This window comes from Sabethes cyaneus, chromosome 3 (genome assembly GCF_943734655.1).
Source record: "Sabethes cyaneus chromosome 3, idSabCyanKW18_F2, whole genome shotgun sequence".
NCBI lineage: Eukaryota > Metazoa > Arthropoda > Insecta > Diptera > Culicidae > Sabethes > Sabethes cyaneus.
Window position 1 is genome coordinate 104,075,340 of NC_071355.1, and position 21,969 is coordinate 104,097,308.

The following is a 21,969-nucleotide window of genomic DNA, read 5'->3' on the forward strand; positions in this document are numbered from 1 at the left end:
GATTTAAAATTGGTTGATCCGATCGAAAGCTATGATCAAAAAACAAAACCTGTTTCATAACCGGGGACATTCCCCTACTTACTGAAGCAGCTAAGCTAGGAGGTGCGAACTAGAGCGCCTGTTCTCCAGGTGAGGGGCGGTTCACACAGGGTCTGTCTCGAAACGGGCGGCTGAATATGAAATGCTGTATCCCGCAAGCTATACCTAAGATGGCAGACCCATCAGCGGGATGTAGATATCGCGACCCGGTGAGGTAGTATACTGAAAACTCAATAACCACGAACAACGAAGAAAGAAATTCAAGACGGAAGAATCGGTATAGGACACGGCAAGGGACAAGGATAACGATTGGAAACTTGGTACCTGGAATATCCGGACTCTCCATGAACCGACACGGGCTGGCTTGCTTGCTCGAGAGCTGCATCAACTCGGAGTGGAGATCGCTGCTATTCAGGAAGTTCGGTGGCCAAATTCCGGAGAAAGGGAGTTCCGTGCAGTAGACCCTATTGGAATACAGGAATACTTTAGAGGTATACACGATACGTGGATCGCTGCCAGCTCATCCGATTAGACACCCTCGAATTACGCCGAGAAACAGCGCGCGCCATGGTAGTTTCCGATATCCTGACTTCCAACATCGATTGCCCCGACATTCTTCGCCAGATCAATCTGAATGCACCATTAAAAGTGTAGCGAAGGATTCCTCTGCTTAACCTGCCTTTTCGTCGCACCAACTACAGTGCTAATGGCGCAATCACTGGTCTGCAACGTGCATTCAATCGTGTTTCAACAGCGTTTGACTTTCATCTGTCTAAGCAAGTGTTACGTTATAAATTTGTCTCAATATTTCGATGTTTGCTGTATTGAGAGCCATTAGGGCATTGTTGCCTGTTGGTAAAGCTATAATAAATAATAAATAAACTTCTTTCAAGTACCACATCTACTACAGTAGCGGTAAAAAAGCAGAACAGGGAGTCGGTTTCGTAATGTTGAGAAAACAAAAGCAACGAGTTATCCGGCGGAGGCCCGTAGATGACGTATATGCGTGTTGAGGATTAAGGGCAAATTCTTCAACTACACCCTAATCAACTTATACGCACCGACAAATGATAAATCCGATGATGCTAAGGACGAGTTTTACGACAGGCTTGAGAGGACCTATGGAGAGTGCCCAAAACACGACGTGAAAATAATCATCGGAGATGCGAACGCGCAGATCGGGAGGGAGGAATTCTTCCGTCCAGTTATTGGAAGACATAGCCTTCATCTGTCGACCAATGATAATGGTCTGAGGCTCATAAATTTTGCCGCGGCCAGAGGAGTAGCTATCTGTAGCACCTACTTTCCACGTTTGAATACTCGGAAACACACCTGGAGGCATCCAAATGGAGACTCTAGCTCTCAGATCGATCATGTCTTGATTGACGGTCGTCACTTTTCGGATGTTATCGATGTACGGTCTTTTCGGGGACCAAATATCGACTCTGACCACTATCTCGTAGTGAGTAAGATTCGCGCAAGCCTGTCGAACACGGCGAAAGCTCGCACTGAGAGGACGCTGCGTTTCAACATCCAGCGGTTAACGGCAGACGGCCTAGCAGTGGAGTACGCCAGGAAGCTTGACCAACGAATCGCAGAACAGCAGGTAGAAGGAGAAGATATAAATGGGCTGTGGAGGAACATCCATGGTGCCATCGAAACAGCTGCGAGAGAGGTGGTAGGCACGACGCTTGGAAGACAGCGTAACAGCTGGTTTGATACCGAATGCCAGAGAGTGACAGATGAAAAGAACCAGGCCAGGAGTCGCTTGTTCACTGCGGCAACGCGTCAAAACAGAGAGAGGTACAGAGAGACTAGAGCTGCGGAAAAAAAGAATCCATCGTCTAAAGAAACGCGAGCATGAGGAGCACGTGCTCGCCGGTGCAGAGAAGCGATATGCCAGCAACGACACACGGAGTTTCTATAAAACGGTGAGATGCAGGAATTTTGCCATGCCTGTGATGTGCAATGATAGTGCTGGCCAGGCTTGCTGATAATCGCATCATAACGCCTATTTTTAGTCTTCAAGCAGGAACGCATTCGAAGATTCAATAACGCCTCACTGCTCCAGAATGAAGATAATAATAACACTAGAAAGCTTGCAGCGATGCGACTTGCAAGAGAGTAATGCATAGGCCGAATATTTGTGTTTTATCTTTGCGCTCTCTATTCTTCGCCTTCGGTCCGTTTGCGGTACGAAGCGTACATGATATTCTTCACTCTTCTTCGAATGCTTCGATCTTCATGAAGAAGCGAACAAAAATTTATCACCGAGGCGATGATTAATAGCTTAGTTTAGTTGGCTGCAGATAACGGATAAAATGTAAAAGCAAACTGTTTCCGTATTTTATTTTTGGAAATCTTATAAGATATGTGTATGTATGTATGTGTGAGTGTACGTATGCGCGAGTGTACGTATGTGTGTACTTATAAACGGTTTGCACTCACTTTTCTCAGAGTCGGTAGATAGATTTGGATGATCTTGGTGACAAATGAAAGATCACTATTGAATTTTATATAAGTATATAAGTAAACGTTATTTGAAAACTGTTCTGTTTAAACCTATCAAACGAAAATAAACTATATTTAAACTTGAATACTTAGGAACGTGTATAAAACCGTCAAAACGTGGATAACCAAAACATCTATCAAGTGTCGATTGTATGTATTGATGTATGTATGTGTGCTTGCATGTATGTGTATGAGTATGTGTGTATTTGTGATGCATGTACGTGTGCTTGTAACTTCGCGCAGAATTCGCCAAACCGAACCGGGAATTGTCCGCTAAGCCTTCAGAATTGCCAGGTCGGCCGCGAAGAAATATTCTGAGATGTCAGTTTTGTTTTTCAAAAAGAATCAAACTGATTTTCGAATACGGTCGTTTAAAAATAATCCGTGAAACGTGCCAAAGTCGGTTTGATCTGTAGCTGGTTTATACAAATAGTTACTCGTAGAATTAAAATAGCAAGAACTAGTTTTCCTATACAAATTTCAAACAAATTTTGCGTTCTTGCAATCAACAAAGACTTGCACTGGACAAACAATTATTTATCTCATTCAATTTCATATTGTTTCCGTAGTTACTGATATTTTACATATATTCATAGAGGACTGAAAAATGATCATCTATGTGATATATTTTCCTAACCATATGAATATATTTGAAATTAATAAAGGTGTTGATAAAATAAATTAACTGGGTGACGCTAAGAAATGTTTACGCACCCCAGGAAGAGAAATATCACTATTGCACCTAGCACATTCTTGAATTATTTTTATTTAAATAAAACCATTGATAACTAAAATTTTAAAACACAGGGGATAGACGTCTATAATTAGACACATTTTTACCAATTTTTGACGTAGGACTACGTCTTTGTTTACTATACTGGGACTGGGTAGCACAAACGAAAGTGTAACGTTTGAATGAAAGATTTCAAATGTTAATAACTACTAAACTACTGAACGAAACTGAATAATATATATGTTGTTAGATAGATAAAATGACCAGCAATTTTATAGGTGGGCGAGAGAGCAATTTTAAGGAGAACGTAGGAGATGGGGCTCCTATCCAAATGAAACACAAATTTCCTCAAAACTCGAGAACTAATCAAGCAAATGGAACCAAATTTGGCATGTAGGGGTTTCAGAAGGCAAGATTTTTTTCTATGCTAAATTGAAACCCTTCCCCTCTTTAAGAAGGGGGGCTCCCATACAAATAATATACAAATTTCCTCATAACTCTAGAACTAATCAAGTAAAAGAAACCAAAATTGGCCTGTGGGGTTTTTTGGAGGCAAGATGTTTTTCTATGGTGTACTGAGACCCCTTCTTCTTCTAAGATGGGCGGGGGGGGGTCTCCCATACAAATGAAATACAAATTTCCTCGTAACTCTATAGAACTAATCAAGCAAATGGAACCAAATTTAGCATGTGCGGGGTTTGGAGACTTCAATTTATTTTATGATGGTTTGAGACCCCTCACCCCTGTGGTAGGAGGATAAGGACTCTCATACAAATAAAACAGAAATTTTTGCATATGTGCCATATTTTCTGCTATGTAACAAGCGAAAAGCTGTGAAAGTAAACTAGTAAAACCTTCTCGGAGCAAAAGACAGTGAATCGAAAAGACGATGACATTCGTATGGTACGTCATATTTGCGATGAACGTGCTTTGGCTTTAATGTTATTTATAACCAATGGCTTTTTTAAAGGTCAGAAGCGAGTTAAAGTAAGATTATTGAAACATATCATAATCATATTCAACACAATAATCTGTGGGCTGGTCATTCATTACATTTCAAACTTGCATGATGCACACGAGTGATTTTTAAAAGAAATCTGTGGGTCTCAACGGTTGCAGGCGTTCCCAAGTAGTACGCTATAGGTCCATTTAGTTAATGCAACCGAATTACAACTAAAATTAGTCATATTTTGGTTACCACAACAAGTTTGTAATAACCGTGCTAGTAGGGTTGTACTTATGAAACCCCGTCCACGTATTTTCAAAGCCACCATTGCATTCAATGAAGAATTGAATCTGAATATTTCGCTCTGTTCTTTTAAACATTCACTTAAACAATGGCACTCACAGATTCTTATAAACATACATATGCCAGAAATGCAGTTCACATTAGTCTTTGATCTGATTATCTGATATAGTCCTACGTCATCCTTTCGTACAACTCTTAGGGCTGTATACCTTGTAATTTTTTTATGATAGCTACCAACGAGCTCTTCAATTCGTTTTAAAGGTTAATAGTTCGGAAAAGTTAATCGACCCATTCCCCAATCGATTAACTTTTCCGAGAGTTCACTGTATAGGTTTTTGAAATTTTGTTTGGAGGACTAAACTTTTATTCGTTAGTATAGAAAATTTAAAACAACAAGCATAATTATAAACTATTGAAAACAATTATGCTTTTGAAATTTCCAAAGAAGGAAAGGTTAATATTATACTTAATTATTGAATAGAATAAGACTATAATTGGAAAAATATAGTCAGTTTCAGAATTTTAATACAATACATAACAAAAGCCTTCCAGTTGGCTACGTGCTATGGCAGTGGTCTAACAAACCCGTCGTCGCATGTTCAAACCTTGACTGGGGGAGGCTGTAATATCGTAGCACTAGCCTTGCAATTGTTCTGTACTCTAATAGCTGGCTGCGAAGTCTGATGAATAAAAAGCGTGTAACGGCTGAATTTTTCTCAAATTGCGTCAGTTTTTCCATAATGTTGTCTAATATCATCCAATTACAAATGTTACTAAAATTTGAAGAGATCGATAAATTTTCTGTTACGAATTAGAGCTGACTTAATTTTTTCACTAACTGTAGCAATATTATTGACAGTTATTTTAAAAATTAGGAAGACAGTTGGCTGGTGTTAAGTCAGACCGAATTAATGGACAAAACTCTGATTTTGAAAAACGCGCAAACTTCGCTCTGTATGGTTTATACACAGACATATACACAGATCGTTCGAAATCATCTTATAACTCTGGCTGTTTGCAACATTTATGTAGTCTGATTAGAATAAAATTTAGCTTAGAAAATTCTTGATCGTTAGCTGTCATTAACTCATTTTAACTGGTCCGGTTCGATTTAACACCGACCAGTTCATAGCATGAAATAAAAAGTAAAATTGATCAAATGAGACAAGAAAAGCAATTCAAAAGTCGAGTGTACCACCGCATAGAGTAAATTCTATACGCAAATTTGATAATACAGTCGATAATACATCTTTATGGTCACCGAGAATGTTAGTTATGAAGAACTGTCTTTATATGCATAAAAAATATGTAACCTCAGATAAAATACTTAAAGCATATTTCAAAGTAATTTTAATACAGCTGTAACTATTTAAAATATATTCTACTAGCTGACCCGACAAACTTCGTATTGCCACAAATTAACCTGTGTTGTACATAAATCATGAATCTCGGATGATCTTTGTCACTTCTCGAGTTTTGCAAGCCCCCCAGTGGGCGGCGCTTCCGACGGCGGGTCACCGGCAACACTCGCGACCGGCTCGTCCTGAATGATCTAGTGTTACTATAGATAGTTTTTGTGGTCTTGTTGTTGATTAATGTTTTATGGAAGAGTCTCGAATTTCTCGAGTTGGATTAGTTTTTGAGTTTCGCAAAAATTTCTGTTTTATTTGTATGAGAGTCCATATCCCCCTACCACAGGGGTGAGAGGTCTCTAACTATCATAAAATAAATTCAAGACTCAAAAATCTCCTACATGCTAAATTTGGTTCCATTTGCTTGATTAGTACTCAAATTATAAGGAAATTTGTATTTCATTTGTATGGGAGCCCACCCTCTTAAAAGGGAAAGGGGTCGTAATACACCACAGAAAAAAAATTCTGCCATCTAAAACTCTCACATGCCAAATTTGGTTCCATTTGCTTGATTAGTTCTAAAGTTATGAGCAAATTTGTATTTCGTTTGAATGGGAGCCCCCCCCCCTCCTAAAAAGGTAAGAAGTCCTAATTCATCATGGGAAAAATGGTTGCCTCCAAATACACCCACATGCCAAATATGGTTCCATTTGCTTGATTAGTTCTCGAATTATGAGGAAATTTGTATTTCATTTGTGTAGAAGCCCCCCCTCTTGAAGTGTGGAAGGATCCTAATTCACCGTAGAAAATATTTTTGCCTCCAAAAACCTCCACATGCCGAATTTGGTTCTATTTGCTTGATTAGTTCTCGAGTTATGGGGAAATTTGTATTTCGTTTGTATTGGAGCCCCCCCTCCTAATGTGGGAAGAGGTCCTAATTCATCACAGAAAAAATTCTTGCCTCCAAAAACACCTACACGCCAAATTTGGTTCCATTTGCTGGATTAGTTCTCGAGTTATGAGGAAATTTGTATTTTGTTTGTATAGGACCCCCCCCCTCTCCTAAAGTGGGGAGGGGTCCCAATTCATCATTGAAATAAAAATTGTCTCCAAAAACACACACATGCCAAATTTGGTTCAATTCGCTTGATTAGTTCTTGAGTTATGAGGAAATTTGTATTTCATTTGTACAGGAGCCCCTCCTCTTAAAGTGAGGAGGGGTCCTAATTCACCATAGAAAATTTTCTTGCTCTCGAAAACCTTCACATGCCAAATTTGGTTGCATTTGCTTGATTAGTTCTCGAGTTATGAGGAAATTTGTATGGAAGTCCCCCCTCTTAAAGGGGAGAGGAGTTATAATTCCTCTTATAAAGAGGGGAGGGGTGTCAATTCACCATAGAATAAATTCTTGTCACCAAAAAAAAACACCCACATGCCAAATGTTGTTCTATTTGCTTGATTAGTTCTCGAGTTAGGAGGAAATTTGTATTTCATTTGTACAGGAGCCCCCCCTCTCAGAGTGGGGAGGGGTCCTAATTCACCGTAGAAAATTTTCTTGCCCTCGAAAACCTTCACATGCCAAAGTTGGTTCCATTTGCTTGATTAGTTCTCGAGTTATGAGGAAATTTGTATTTCATTTGTATAGGAGCCCCCCCCCCCCTCCTAAAGTGGGGAGAGGTTCTTATTCATCATAGAAAACATTCTTGCCCCTAAAAACACCTACATGCCAAATTTGGTTTCATTTGCTGGATTAGCTCTCGAGTTATAAGGAAATTTGTATTTCGTTTGTATAGGAGCTCCCCCCCTCTTAAAGTGGGGAGGGGTCCCAATTCATCATAGAAAAAAATTTTGTCTTCAAAAACACACACATGCCAAATTTGGTTCCATTTGCTTGATTAGTTCTCGAGTTATGAGGAAATTTGTATGGAAACCCCCCCTCTTAAAGGGGAGAGGAGTTATAATTCCCCTTATAAAGAGGGGAGGGGTCTCAAATTACCCTAGAATAAATTCTTGTCACCGAAAACACCCACATGCCAAATTTGGTTCTATTTGCTTGATTAGTTCTCGAGTTATGCAGAAATTTGTGTTTCATTTGTATGGGAGCCCCCCCTCTTAGTGGGGGGAGGGGTCTCTAACCATCACTAAAACCTTTCCTGGCCCCAAAAACCTCTACATGCAAATTTTCACGCCGATTGGTTCAGTAGTTTTTGATTCTATAAGGAACACAGGACAGACAGACAGACAGACAGACAGACAGACAGACAGACAGAAATCCTTCTTTATAGGTATAGATTAGTTAACCCTCTAGTGCCCATCCCCGACATTTGGTGGGTTAAGGGCGTTTCACTTTAAATCGTTGTAAATGCTTTACTTCATTTTTGTATATAATTTACACTTATAACTTTTTATTATAGTCTAATCTATGTAATACATTTATAGTTTAATTTATAACTTATAATTTATAATCCGAAAAAAAAATAAAGCTGATAGCATTAAAATATTTGCCGTGATTGTATAATATTTCGATGAACACCATTTAGCGGAAAAGCAATTCTCGGTTGACCATAACGCGGAATACCATTTCGCGGAAAGTACCATACATGCATATAGGAACACACAGACAGACAGAAATACATTTTTCTAGATATAAATTTATTATTTTGCATTTTTGCATTTTTTGAGTTTTTGCCTTTCTACTATGTATATGAAAATATAGTATAAATGTATAGGAATCACTCGGAAAACCGAAAATCGAAAGAAGGCCTGTGGGACGAATGCCAAGTATCATTTGACTCAGATTTTGACGTAGGACTATGTCTTTGTTTACTATACTGGGACTGGGTAGCACTTTGTGAAAACGAAAATAGAAGTGTAACGTTTGAATGAAAGATTTCAAATGCTAATAACAACTAAACTATTGAACGAAACTGAACAATTTATATGTCGTTGGATAGATAAAATGACCAGCAATTTTTTAAGGGTGTAAGAGAGCATTTTTAAGGGGGACGTAAGAGGGGGGCTCCTATACAAATGAAACACAAATTTCCTCAAAACTCAACAACTAATCAAGCAAATGGAACCAAATTTGGCATGCGGGGGTTTCAGAAGGCAGGATTAATTTTCTACGGTGTACTGAGACCTCTTCTCCTTCTGCGAGAGGGGGCTCCCATACAAATGAAATACAAATTTCCTCAAAACTCTAGAACTAATCAAGCAAATCGAACCAAATTTGGAATGTAGGGGTTTCAGAAGGCAAGAATTTTTTCTATGGTAAATTAAGACCCCTTCCTTCTTTAGGAGGGGGACACCTCATACAAATAATATTCAAATTTCCTTATAACTCGAGAACTACTCGAGCCAAAATTGGTTTGTGGGGGTTTTTGGAGGTAAGATGTTTTTCTATGGTGTACTCTGACCCCTTCTTCTTCTAAGGCTCCCATACAAATGAAATATAAAATTCCTCATAACTCTAGAACTAATCAAGCAAATGAAACCAAATTTGGCATGTGGGGTTTTTAGAAGGCAGGAATTTTTTCTATGGTATAATGAGACCCATCCGTCTTTTAACAGAAGGGGGGGGGGATTTTTTCTATGGTGGATTAGAACCTTTGCTTTCTTTAAGAAGGGGAGATCCCATACAAATGAAATACAAATTTCTTCATAACTCGATAACTAATCAAGCAAATGGCACCAAATTTGTGGGGTTTTTTGGAGGTATGAATATATTTATTTTATGATACTTTGAGGCCCCTCACCCCTGTGGTAGGAGGATAATTCATTACCAATTCAACCTTTATGATGCACACAAGTGATTTTTAAGTGAAATTTCTATGTCTCAAAGGTTGCAGGCATTGTACTTGTGAATCCCCGTCCACGTATTTTCAAAGCCAAGAATTCAAGAATTGAATCTGAATATTTCGATCTTCTCTTTTAAACATTCACTTAAACAATGGCACTCAAAGATTCTTATAAACATACATATGCCAGAAATGCAGTTTACATTAGTCTTTGATCTGATGATCTGATATAGTCCTACGTCACCCTTTCGTACAACCCTTAAGGCTGTATACCTTGTAGTTTTTTTATTAATAAACTACACAGAATGGTTTATCACCTGCGAACCTGGATCCTGAGTTCCTTTACAGGTAGTAGATTGTATTTTCTGGCCAAAGCTCACAAATTATAAACATTTTCTTCAAACGTCTGTCAACAAACAATTATTCAACACTTTGTTTAGTTTTTGAGATAAAGGTATACGAAGCTAAAAACGTAATGTTACATGAGCAGCGTCTATCAAATTTGCTTAACATAACGAAAAAAATCATTTTTTCTTTTGTTTTTCGACCGCGAAACCTTAATTTAATAGTAAAAAGTAAGCGTAGCAGCTGATAATACCATCAAGCTTCGTCGACCCTCATATTTCACAGCCTATAGCTATAGCCTATAACTATAGCCATATTCTGTATAAAGATGAACAAAGTTACTTAAGGTTTGTTACAATGTCTTATTTATCGTTATAATTAGACCTACAGTTCGTCGAAGAAGATTATGCAGAATGAAAAAAACTGAATTTTCCTTTTAATTCTACGATTTATAAATGATCGGTGTTAAATCAGACTGCACCAAGTCGCAACATTTAATAAAATGAGTTAATGACAGCAAACGATCAAGAAATTTCTAAGCTACATTATACACTAATCAGACTACATAAATATTGCAAACAGCCAGAGTTATGAGAAGATTTCGAACGATTCATAGCTATAAACCATACAGAGCAGCAAACTTTGAAAGGGGTTTTTCTCGAAATCAAAGTTTTGTTACTTGGTTCGGTCTTCGGTTTGACTTAACGCCGGCCAAATAATAGAATTAAGAGGAAAAGTTTTAGGTTTATCTACCCGCAATGCAACAAATCTTCTGATTCTGTTTACCATCACAACGAATTTTGCCATTCAACATGAATAACTGGTTTCCCTTGTTTCCTAAAATCATTCATTCATTCGCGAGGAAGAACCAAAAAATATTCTTCATGAAGAATGTAGATGATATCGCTCACTATTGAACGCTTCTTTAGCTGAAGACTGCTTTGTGAAACGCATTAACCCGTAGTTCATGAGTGAGCAGTACTTGTTGCCTGCCATACAGGCGATAATTCAGAGCAGAACGAAGAACATGAAAAAACGAAATATGCCGAATAGCTTCAACCGCAAAGCTGATCGAAGCTGATCTGAGAAGCTTTTTTTCACAGGTCGTGTAACTCTCTGGAGAATAACTAACAAAGAGAGTAAAGCGCTTTCGCGATAATCAGCAAGCCTGGTGCTGGCAACCTGCTTACCGACAAAACGGCGGTAGCAGCCAGGTGAAAGGAGCACTTTCGGACACTGTTGAATGGAGAGGTAAATGCGGAGATCAGCAGGGACAGGATAGGAATTGTAAGCGATGGTCAAGCTGTGGACCCACCAACACAGGAGGAGGTTAAAAAGGGAATCAGTGCTTAGCTTAGCTTAGCTTAGACTGATTGCACATATCAATGGTTGCACTCAGCGATTGATCCGAATCAGTGAAATTGCACAATGAATCAAACGAATGTGGTTGGGAGTGGCCGGTCATTCTCACTGTGCAAAATTCAGTGACTCGATATATGAAGGATCAATAACTGCGCCGGCCACGTCCTTGCAATCAGGTGGGATGGGGGAAGGAGTGTTAGTGTAATCTTTGTTGTTTTAGGGACCGTGTTAACCTCTGCATCCCAGAAAAGATTACAGGAAGGAGTTAAATTTTGTTAGTAAGGTAGGTTTCGTTGGATCGGGATTCACCTTGATAAGTGATGTGATCGTTTGTTTTTTTATAAAGATATTATTATGTATTTTTTATATTTATTTTTTTAGGCCGTTTCGAAAAGCTTGTTTAAGATAATTTAGTTATGTCGACAGATTTATGTTTGCAGATAATTTAAACCAACAGTCGAAATATTGTTGGGCCCTTACCGATACATATTGTCATTATTAGTAGCAAATTGAACTTTAAACAGCCGGCTGTAGGGAGTTTTGCTATATTTTCATATCCACGATATAAAAACCCTGCAATAAGCTTTCGAAAGTACAATAAATGGGCGAAAGGAGGGACCAAGGGATATACAGGTTGATCTTTATGGAAAAAATATCCTTGAAAGTGTAGCCACGTACAGATTCAGCAAAGACACAAGAACTAGACTGAGCATAGTAGAAGGTTCGCATATACACCGCAAAGGACGATACTACTAACGCCTTCTCTTATCCCAAGGGAGTTACCACTGCTTATAAGTGTTAGTGATCGCCCGGGAATGCCCGGGAACATATTCAACGAACAAACGAAATTTTTGATAATTGAGTGTCGATACTTTCTATGTTTCGAAACGTAAGCTTTACTAAAATAGATCAACATATCTTGCATATATTGTCAATATGCATTTTATAATTATTTCATGCTATTGCAAATCTGGCATTGGTTTTCAAAAGGCCACACAATGCACGCAAAAGGGTTGATTATGCGACCGTCCGAAAACCAATGCCAGAAATAACTACCGAACATATCTTATGCCATTTTTCAGCGTAACTAATGCTTCAAACCAAACTTACTGATTTGTGCATGTTTATGTATCCTAATCATGTTAAAAAAAACTATCAAATAGGAGAAACGGTGGATGTTATATTTATTATTTTAGACAATGTGCATGAACAGAAAAGTTTCTTCCATCACTTCCGCTTTCCGATTAGAATCTCATGAAAATACTTGAATGGTAAAACCAATAGATCATTACACGAGAGCTCCTAACCACACTTTTTTGACAGCACTTGGTGGTTTGTTTACATGGTGTTAAAGTTTGAATTGAGTTTTCTATCTTTGTCCGGCAGATAATGATCAAAAATTATAGTTTTTATTTAAGAGAAAGCGCCTTACATGCATTTTAAAGCAACTGATGCAGTAATCCTTCACGAAATTTTAAATCGAAACTGCTGGATGTGACAAAAAACATGTAAACAAACCACCAAGTGGTGTCATTTGACGGCAAAATGACGTCATCGCAAAATGATCTATGGACACCTACATTATGGAGAAACTACAAGGTCAAGCAAAACTCATAAGGCACATATGTACCTCTACCTTCACCCAAGTTTTCAGACGAATGTTGCAAGAAAAGAAGCCAGTCTACATGCCCACTGTAGATCATTTTGCGATGATGTCATTTTTCCGTCAAATGACACCACTTGGTGGTTTGTTTACATGTTTTTTGTCACATCCAGCAGTTTCGATTTGAAATTTCGTGAAGGATTACTGCATCAGTTTTTGTAAAATAAAAACTATAAATTTTTATTATCTGCCGGACAAAGATAGAAAACTCAATTCAAAATTTAACACCATGTAAACAAACCACCAAGTGCTGTCAGAAAAGTGTGGTTAGGAGCTCCCGTGTAATGATCTGTACCGTCTATCAACATAAGTGTGCGTGTGCTGACAAAGCCCATGCAGCTTCGAGAAGAAAAAACAAAGGGTAAAAACAAAAATATTGGCAATATGAACGAAACCAGGGAGATTAAAATGTCAAAACACCAGGGACCAGGCACCAACCAACACGACGTATCGTCTAGCCTGTACCGTTTCTGGGAGCACCAACCAAAATGCTAGCATCAAAATCAGTGGCATCAAAACCAATGAGTGTTGTCAAGCAATATACAGTACTTGTCAGCCACACCAGTGAAATGTATAAGAATACCTTTATATACAGTCGACTATCACAAACCATCCAATATTCAATCGTCCCAAGCTATCAGACTAAATACCGTTAGACTATACAAGACATATAACAATCAAGTTTCCGTCCATGGTTCATACGACATAAATTAGTTAATATACTAGACATGGCTTGGATGCGGCAAATTTTCTCACTACAGAATGCTGGAAGAAAAATCATGTTAGGTATAAAAAAGAAAGTAGAACCTACCCGAGCAAGGATTGACAACAAAAGTATATCAAAATTATTACATATTCTGCTGTTGATATCAACTAGAAAACATGTTTTGTTACCAACTCAAAATGGCACTTATGATGTATCAGACTTTGCTATCATTTTGTTTTCATTTTTATTGAAAGAAAATTTGTTGACAGATTCTATTTATGTTGTAAATAAACCTTCAATATTTAAATTAATCTATTTTCATATAAATTTTTTTCTAGTTAAATGGTTGGTTCAAATTATATGATGATAGCAAAATGATGATGATATAATAGTAAAATGACAACTAATTCTGCCCTCCTGTTAATATTGTGTAACAGCAAGATAAGTATTCCGTTTGATATTTTTGATAACAAAAGCAGTATTCAATTTAATTTCACGGCTTGGAATTTTTGCAATCATTTTTGATATTTTAACCGCTAAGTCGACCAAAATGAAATCACACCGAGTATTCAAAATCCGTTACATCAAGATATCAAATTTTGTTTTAAATTTGCTCTAAAACTTTGCTCGGGTATCCTGTTTTGCTGGCAACAGAGAAACAAATTTTTGCGATGTTTTCTCTTCCTCTTTCTTGTTTGAATCGTAATGTGCTACTCATCCCGTCCTATTGACACCAACACCAATGAACAGCAGTGAAAAAATGGCTGGACCTCACAGAACTTTTATTTCTAATGAGGAGGTTAAAAAGGGGATCAGTGAGCTGAAAAACGGTAAGGCTGCTGGGAATAACGGTATCCCGGTTGAACTTCTAAAAGCTGGGAGCGAGCGGCTGTACGAAGCAATCCACCGGATCATTGTCAGGATCTGGGAGGAAGAACAAATGCCAGAGGAGTGGTTGGATGGCCTCATTTGCCCAATTTTCAAAAAGGGACATCGACTGGAGTGTAAAAACTATCGAGGAATTACATTGCTCAATTCTACCTACAAGGTGCTTTCCCGTATCCTGTTCTGCAGACTGAGACCGTTAGCGGAGTCCTTCGTCGGCGAGTACCAAGCTGGTTTTCGTGTGGGTCGCTCCACGACGGATCAGATGTTTACCCTGCGTGAGTTGCTACCACAGACACACCTGTTTGTGGACTTCAAAGCGGCGCACGATTCAGTTAAACGAAATGAGCTGTGGCAGATATGCTAGAACATGGTTTTGCGACGAAATTAGTTACGCTGATTCGTGCGACGCTGGACGGATCCGAATCATGCGTTCGGATAGCGGGTGGAACCTCAGCTGCTTTTGTGACGTTGGATGGACTGAAGCAAGAGGATGCACTCTCTAACCTGCTATTCAGCATTGCCTTGGAAGGTGCATTACGAAGGGCAAACGTGGAAAGGAATGGACCTATCATCATGAAATCTCACATGCTTCTTGGTTTTGCGGATGACGTCGATATCATCGGAATCAACCGTAGAACAGTGGAAGAGGCCTTCAGGCCTTTTAAAAGGGAAGCGGCGAGATTGGGACTTACCATTAACACCGCCAAAACGAAGTACATGGTTGCTGGTAGAGAACGTGGGAGTTCAAGGGCTGAAGTCCCGTAGTTTGCAAATTCGCACAAAACTGGCGCTCTACAGAACATTAATCCTCCCGGTGGCCCTTTACGGACACGAATCATGGACGCTAAAGGAAGCTGATCGGCGAGTGCTTAGGGTTTTTGAGCGTACAATTCTGCGATCTATACTTGGTGGCAAAATGGAAAATGGAGTGTGGCTCAGACGCATGAATCACGAGCTGTACCAAGTATACAAATATGCTGATATAGTGAAGGTAGTGCAACGTGGCAGGCTGCGGTGGGCTGGACACGTAGCCAGAATGCCCGATGAAAGAGTAGCCAAAACTATTTTCAGAAGCAGCAAGAGGCCGTAGACTCCGAGGCAGACCCCACACCCGGTGGGTGGGTGCTGTCGAAGACGATGCACGTTCAGCTGGTGTTCGTGGGGATTGGACAACGGCAGCCCAGGACCGACGGTACTGGAGGACCATAATTCGTTCGGCGCATGATCGGTAACGGACCGTTGCCACTAAAGTAAAGTAAAGTAAGTAAGCATGGTTAATAAAACCAATGACCATTTTGGGATTTAGGCTCCATACTTGATATGGAGTTGAAAGGAAACTACCGAACAAGTTGTGCCTTGATAATACAACAGCCCTGCAATTGTAGAGCAGATGCGCTGAACTTTCAGGTTCAGAGTTACAAAAGCGGCAGGTGTCGGATGGTACCTTGCCGATATTCTTTAAATGATAACGAGCTGGGCTGTGTCATGTTAGGAGTTCACTACGAGTCAAATTGGATAGTTTTTTAGCTACTGCAGGACTTGAGTAGATAAACTGTTGTCTACAACCCTGTGTTTAACTCGCTATTGCTGGCTTTTCTCATATCAGTAACTTAGTAACAAAGTATATTAGTATATTAGTAACAAACTTCGTATTGCCACAAATTAACTTGTGTTGTACATAAACCATGAATCTCGGATGATCTTTGTCACAATCTCGAGTTTTGCAAGTTTCTGAGGAGTTCAACCTTAGATGATTCATTTTGGCAGTTACGTAACTATGAAAGCATCCCAGGTAACCAATAAGCATCACCAATGCTATTCAAATATAGGCCAATAAGCATTTAAGTCGCCTTAAATGCTACTCAAATGCTATTTTAGCAAAATATACAGCTACTTTACTGATAACGTTGTTATAGTGCTGACAATGCTAATTTATAGCTAATTACCGACACGAAGAATTTGAATACAATTTTGGATGCCAATTTACAACACCTATGCAGTCAAAAAGCTAACATACAATAACGTGTAGTATAAAATGCCAGATACGCTGATTTGCTGCTTACGTTAAGGCTTATTAGTTATCTGGAATGGGTAGTTTAATATACAAATTTGCAATTTTTTCTTACAGTAAAGTAGAAAACAACTCCCCTGTCAGAAAGCGGTTTTTGAGTTTCGCAAAATTTTTTGTTTTATTTGTATGAGAGTCCATATCCCCCTACCACAGGGGTGAGAGGTCTCTAACTATCATAAAATAAATTCAAGACTCAAAAATCTCCTACATGCTAAATTTGGTTCCATTGGCTTGATTAGTACTCAAATTATAAGGAAATTTGTATTTCATTTGTATGGGAGCCCCCTCTTAAAATTGGAAGGGGTCGTAATTCACCATAGAAAAAATTTCTGCCATCTAAAACTCCCACATGCCAAATTTGGTTCCATTTGCTTGATTAGTTCTCGAGATAAGAGGAAATTTGCATTTCATTTGTATGGAAGCCCACCCTCTTGAACGGGAGATGTGTCATAACTCGCTTTCTAAAGAGGAGAGGGTTCTCAAATCACCTTAGAAAAAAACTTGCCTCCAAAACCACTTACATGTCAAATTTGGTTCCATTTGCTTGTTTAGTTCTCGAGTTATGAGGAAATTTGAAATTATGAGGACAAACAAATCCTAAAGTGGGGAGGGGCCCTAATTCACCATAGAAAATATTCTTGCCTACAAAAACACCCACATGCTAAATTTGGTTCCATTTGCTTGATTAATTCTAGAGTTATGAGGAAATTTGTATTTCGTTGATAAGGGAGCCCCCCCTCCTAAAAAGGTAAGGGGTCCTTATTCATCATAGAAAAAATTCTTGCCTCCAAAAACACCCACGTGCCAAATTTGGTTCCATTTGCTTGATTAGTTCTCGAGTTATGAGGAAATTCGTATTTTGTTTGTATAGGAGCCCCCCCTCTTAATGTGTGGAGGGGTCCTAATTCACCATAAAAAATATTCTTGCCCTCGAAAACTTTCACATGCCAAATTTTGTTTCATTTGCTTGATTAGTTCTCGAGTTATGAGGCAATTTGTATTTCATTTGTATAGGAGCCCCCCCCCCCCCCCTCTTAAAGTAGGAAGAGGTCCTAATTCACCATAGAAAATATTCTTACCCTCGAAAACCTTCACATGCCAAATTTGGTTCCATTTGCTTGATTAGTTCTCGAGTTATGAAGAAATTTGTATTTCATTTGTATGGAAGCCCCCCTCTTAAAGGGGAGAGGAGTCATAATTCCCCTTCTAAAGTGAGGAGGGGTCCCAATTTACCATAAAATAAATTCTTGTCAGCAAAAACACCCACATGCCAAATTTTGTTCTATTTGCTTGATTAGTTCTCGAGTTATGCAGAAATTTGTGTTTTATTTGTATGGGAGCCCCCCCCCCCTCGTAGTGGGGGGAGGGGTATCTAACCATCACTAAAACCTTTCCTGGCCCCAAAAATCTCTACATGCAAATTTTCACGCCGATTGGTTCAATAGTTTTTGATTCTATAAGGAACATACGGACAGACAGACAGACAGAAATCCTTCTTTATATGTATAGATTCGCCTTTCATGGCGGATGTGTAGGTGGCCAGAAACGGTTCAAGGCCAATAAATCGCTGAGCCGATTCTTGTTTTGCTAGGTTGTCAGCAAATTCATTTCGCTCGATTCCGCAATGACCGGGCACCTAAAGTAATAAAACCGATTCGGGTCGGGCAAGATATAGTATTTTTAAAGTTACGTGTTACAATTATTTTTTATCCATTAAGACCATGAATAGGTCAGATGCAGTTTTTAAACAATAAACAATTCCAAAAGGTATTCTTCTAAGACGCTCAAATAAAAAATGGGTAAAAAATTTCAAATCAATTCCACTTATTAGATCACATATTAGACTCTTTGAAAGAAGTACTATTTACATTACATACTAGTCTCCATGTTCCTAGGTTTGTGAAAAAGACACGTATTCAACGCTACTTCTGCTTTATTCCAATCTGAATATTATGAATTTATTCACAGCAACTACAACATCGTTCCCTTGATATCCCAATACTTCTGACATAAATTTATATAAAATACTAATAGATAGACAAAATATTGTTATTAGTTAGTACAAATGCAAGTATTACAACTGTGTAATAGTATAGGTGCCTTATAATGTGAAAGCTTACACCATTAGATTAATGAAGTAGTTATTTAGTATTTAGAATCAATTTAAGTCTTAGCAACATGATTTTACAAATAATAAGCTACTAAAATGTTACAAATTATTACAAAAACTACTACAGCCGAGCAATTATTAATCTTCCATTGGCATATTGACTATTATTCGAGCTCACCTGCAGAATTGTTCTTTGAATTGCTGTTTATGTTACTGCCAGCAGTAGGTTGCTGTTGTTCACGCAGTGGACTCTTCGTAGTCACCGATGATATCAGAGATGCATGAAGTTGCTATACAAATGAAAAAGAATATTCAGTTGACAATTCACTGAAAGATGAAATTAAATAAATGTTTACCCCATTGTTGTCACTGGCGTTTTCCTGGCTTATAGTTTTCTGAAAGCTGCTGGGTAACAGAGTAGGATTCACAATTGCGTCAGCTGGAATGCTATTTACACTGGAACTCGAACTGCATCGAGAATCAGCAGTCACTTTTGCCTGTTAAAAATTAAAATAAATATGTATTTTGTTGGAGAAAAATAAATGTAGCTATTGCAAATTATTTGTAAAGTTTTTGGAAATTGGCTTAAAAATCGGAGGGCAAAACAAATTAATCGGACATGAGTTTTTTTTGAGTATTTTTTAATCAAATTTACTGTCTTTGGGTTTTATGGGGTGTGTGTACGGAGTGTTAACGCGTCTAGCACGAAAGAGAAGTAAAAAGTTCAAATAATGTAAATGACCGAAACGCGGTAAGATTTTTTTTTCCAATTTTGTCATTCTTTTGGTAGATTTTCGCATGGAGTAACAACGTTTATATGAAAAGCAAAAATAGATTTGGTTTTTAGGATTAAACTAAGTAAAAACGCTAAGATTTAAAAAAATCTCATTATTCCGTTGACCCCCTTCATCCCACCCATTCACTTGTCCTATATCGAAAGGAAAAAAACTTTATAAAATATTTGTAATGGCCTAATTAAACTCTTTAAAAAATAATATAGCTAACGACGAATCCTGTTTTTTTCCTTTCCAATATATAGATCAATTTTTAAAGGCGTGGTGACCTACCTGTTTCGCCGAGTTTTCGATACTCTCAATAAGACTTTTTACTGATAAACGTGAATCTTGTCGTTGAATAGCAGATTTTTGTTGCCGTCGCACGGCCATTTCTTGTTGAACGGTATTAAATATAGAATGATGGGACTCTGTTGATGCGACTACTGTGGAATAGAAAAATTAAAATTATTGTAAAATTATATGGTACCAATAGCCATTGTTAGACATTTAAAATGCGACATAAACAGACAAACACAGTCACAGGTTTTGGCGCTATATTCCGACGGAAATTGGCCTTTTGCTTTTTTTTAACAGACTCGTAGCCAAGTGTTAATGGACAAAACGTTTGCGGGGCCAGGGCTAGATCATAACAGATCTAACAGTCTCTTACAGTCGTGATTCGAACATACGATGACTGATTTATTTGACTAGTATCGTGGCTCGAGGCAAACTGGAGGGCTAGACAGACAAACATATTAAACATTGTTAAAGACAAAATGCTAAAACCAAAGTAATGAGAACATAATTGATGAATGCATGAGAACAAACAACACAAGATCAAGAAAGAAAAGCAAAACACGAACTCTTCCGGCTTAATGAAAAGCAGAAAATAAACTTACTCCCTTTGTTTATTTCATTGTCGTTTTTTCTCCCAACCACTGTCTTATCAAAATTTGCCGGTTTATTCAATATAAAAGAAATTTTTTTCATTTCATCTAACTTGGTATCATCGTAGGCATCCGCTTTATTACGATAATTTTCGCAAAGCATTTCCGTTTCAATAGTTGTCGGTTTTTCATCGGACAGGACAAACTCATTAGTCTTCTTATCAATCACATAAACAAGAGTCTTCGTTTTTGCTGTATTATCAAATATATTTCCAAGATCATTTTTGCTATTAGTACGAGGCATTGGCTGTGGCTTCCTGTTTATATTAGTAGTTTGCAATTTTCCGAGAATATTTCTCGATGCGGACATATCGCACTCATCCTTTATATTAAGGTTATTTAAGCTTGTGCTACTAGATCTATTACAACGAAATTTTTTAAATTTAGACAGGTTACTGGTTTTGGACATACCGTCTATATCTGGAAGAGTAAGGTCATCCGAACTTTTGGAATAAAAAAGGGAATCAACATCTCTTCGAGTTTCGATGCTGTTCAGCCGAAGATCTTGAATGCTCTTCGATGCAAACAACGGCACCGGTTTAATCACTTTATAGTTTTGTAGCAGCAAGTTCTCATTACTTCTAATCACGGCAATTGGTCGAAACGCTGGTTCAGGTGATGAATTTTCGGAAGATTCAGTATAGTACAGTAGGTTCATTGATGGAATTTCCTCGAAATAGGTTTTGGGCAAACCCGGAGTTTCGTTGCGAAACTCTTGCTGCATTTCACGAGTAACTGCGTTGATTTTTTCAATTTCATATGAACAACGGTAAGGCTCGTCAACCAACTGGCATTCTTGTTTGGTTTCTTCTGTAAATCGAACTGATAATTTAGGAGGTTTTGATTTCGGTAGCGGGGGTAATATTTCCTCATTTGCGTTTTCCAGTTGTAAGTTATCATCGAAAATATCTCCAATCATATCCTTCATACACTGATTAGATCGTGTACCGTGTCCATTGTCTTTCAATGCAAAAGAATTCATTTGGTAACGCAGCAAATTTACCTGGTTCGAAAACTCATCAACATTGCGATCGTATAAATCCAAATTGTCAATAGATGACGACAAAGTTTTTTTAATGTCGTTCAATTTTGCCAAATCCAGTGAGAAAGGGTTGTCCATTTGTAAAATGTTTATATTGGCTGTGAAAAATCATGCTCCTGTTTATTAGGATTCAGAATAATTTAATATATTGATGTGTAATAGTTGTAATAATACAACGGAACTTTAAAACATGAGTAATATTTTTTTTCGATTATAGCCACATTAACTTAAGCTTAGGTCATTCTGGACGTCTGCAGGGTTGGGATTAGAAACCCGGGTCATCGGCGTGACAGGCGTGTAGTATGTTAACCGCTACACCGGAATTGACACCATGAGTAATGATGATAAATAACTTACTTTCAAAGTTAACCGTCAACA

The 21,969-nt window shown here is 38.2% G+C and overlaps 1 protein-coding gene across 2 annotated transcripts in view; it reads right to left on the reverse strand.

The window, feature by feature from the left end:
* LOC128742369 (cytospin-A-like) overlaps positions 1-21,969 on the reverse strand; it is a 193,267-nt gene that overhangs the window by 26,378 nt on the left and 144,920 nt on the right. For both annotated transcript variants that reach the window (XM_053838709.1, XM_053838708.1), the window contains exons 8-11: positions 20,502-21,689; positions 19,894-20,045; positions 19,183-19,323; positions 19,005-19,116 (exon numbers count right to left, since the gene is read on the reverse strand). In XM_053838709.1, coding sequence (XP_053694684.1) covers positions 19,005-19,116; positions 19,183-19,323; positions 19,894-20,045; positions 20,502-21,689 — 1,593 coding nt within the window. The remainder of the gene's footprint in view (positions 1-19,004; positions 19,117-19,182; positions 19,324-19,893; positions 20,046-20,501; positions 21,690-21,969) is intronic.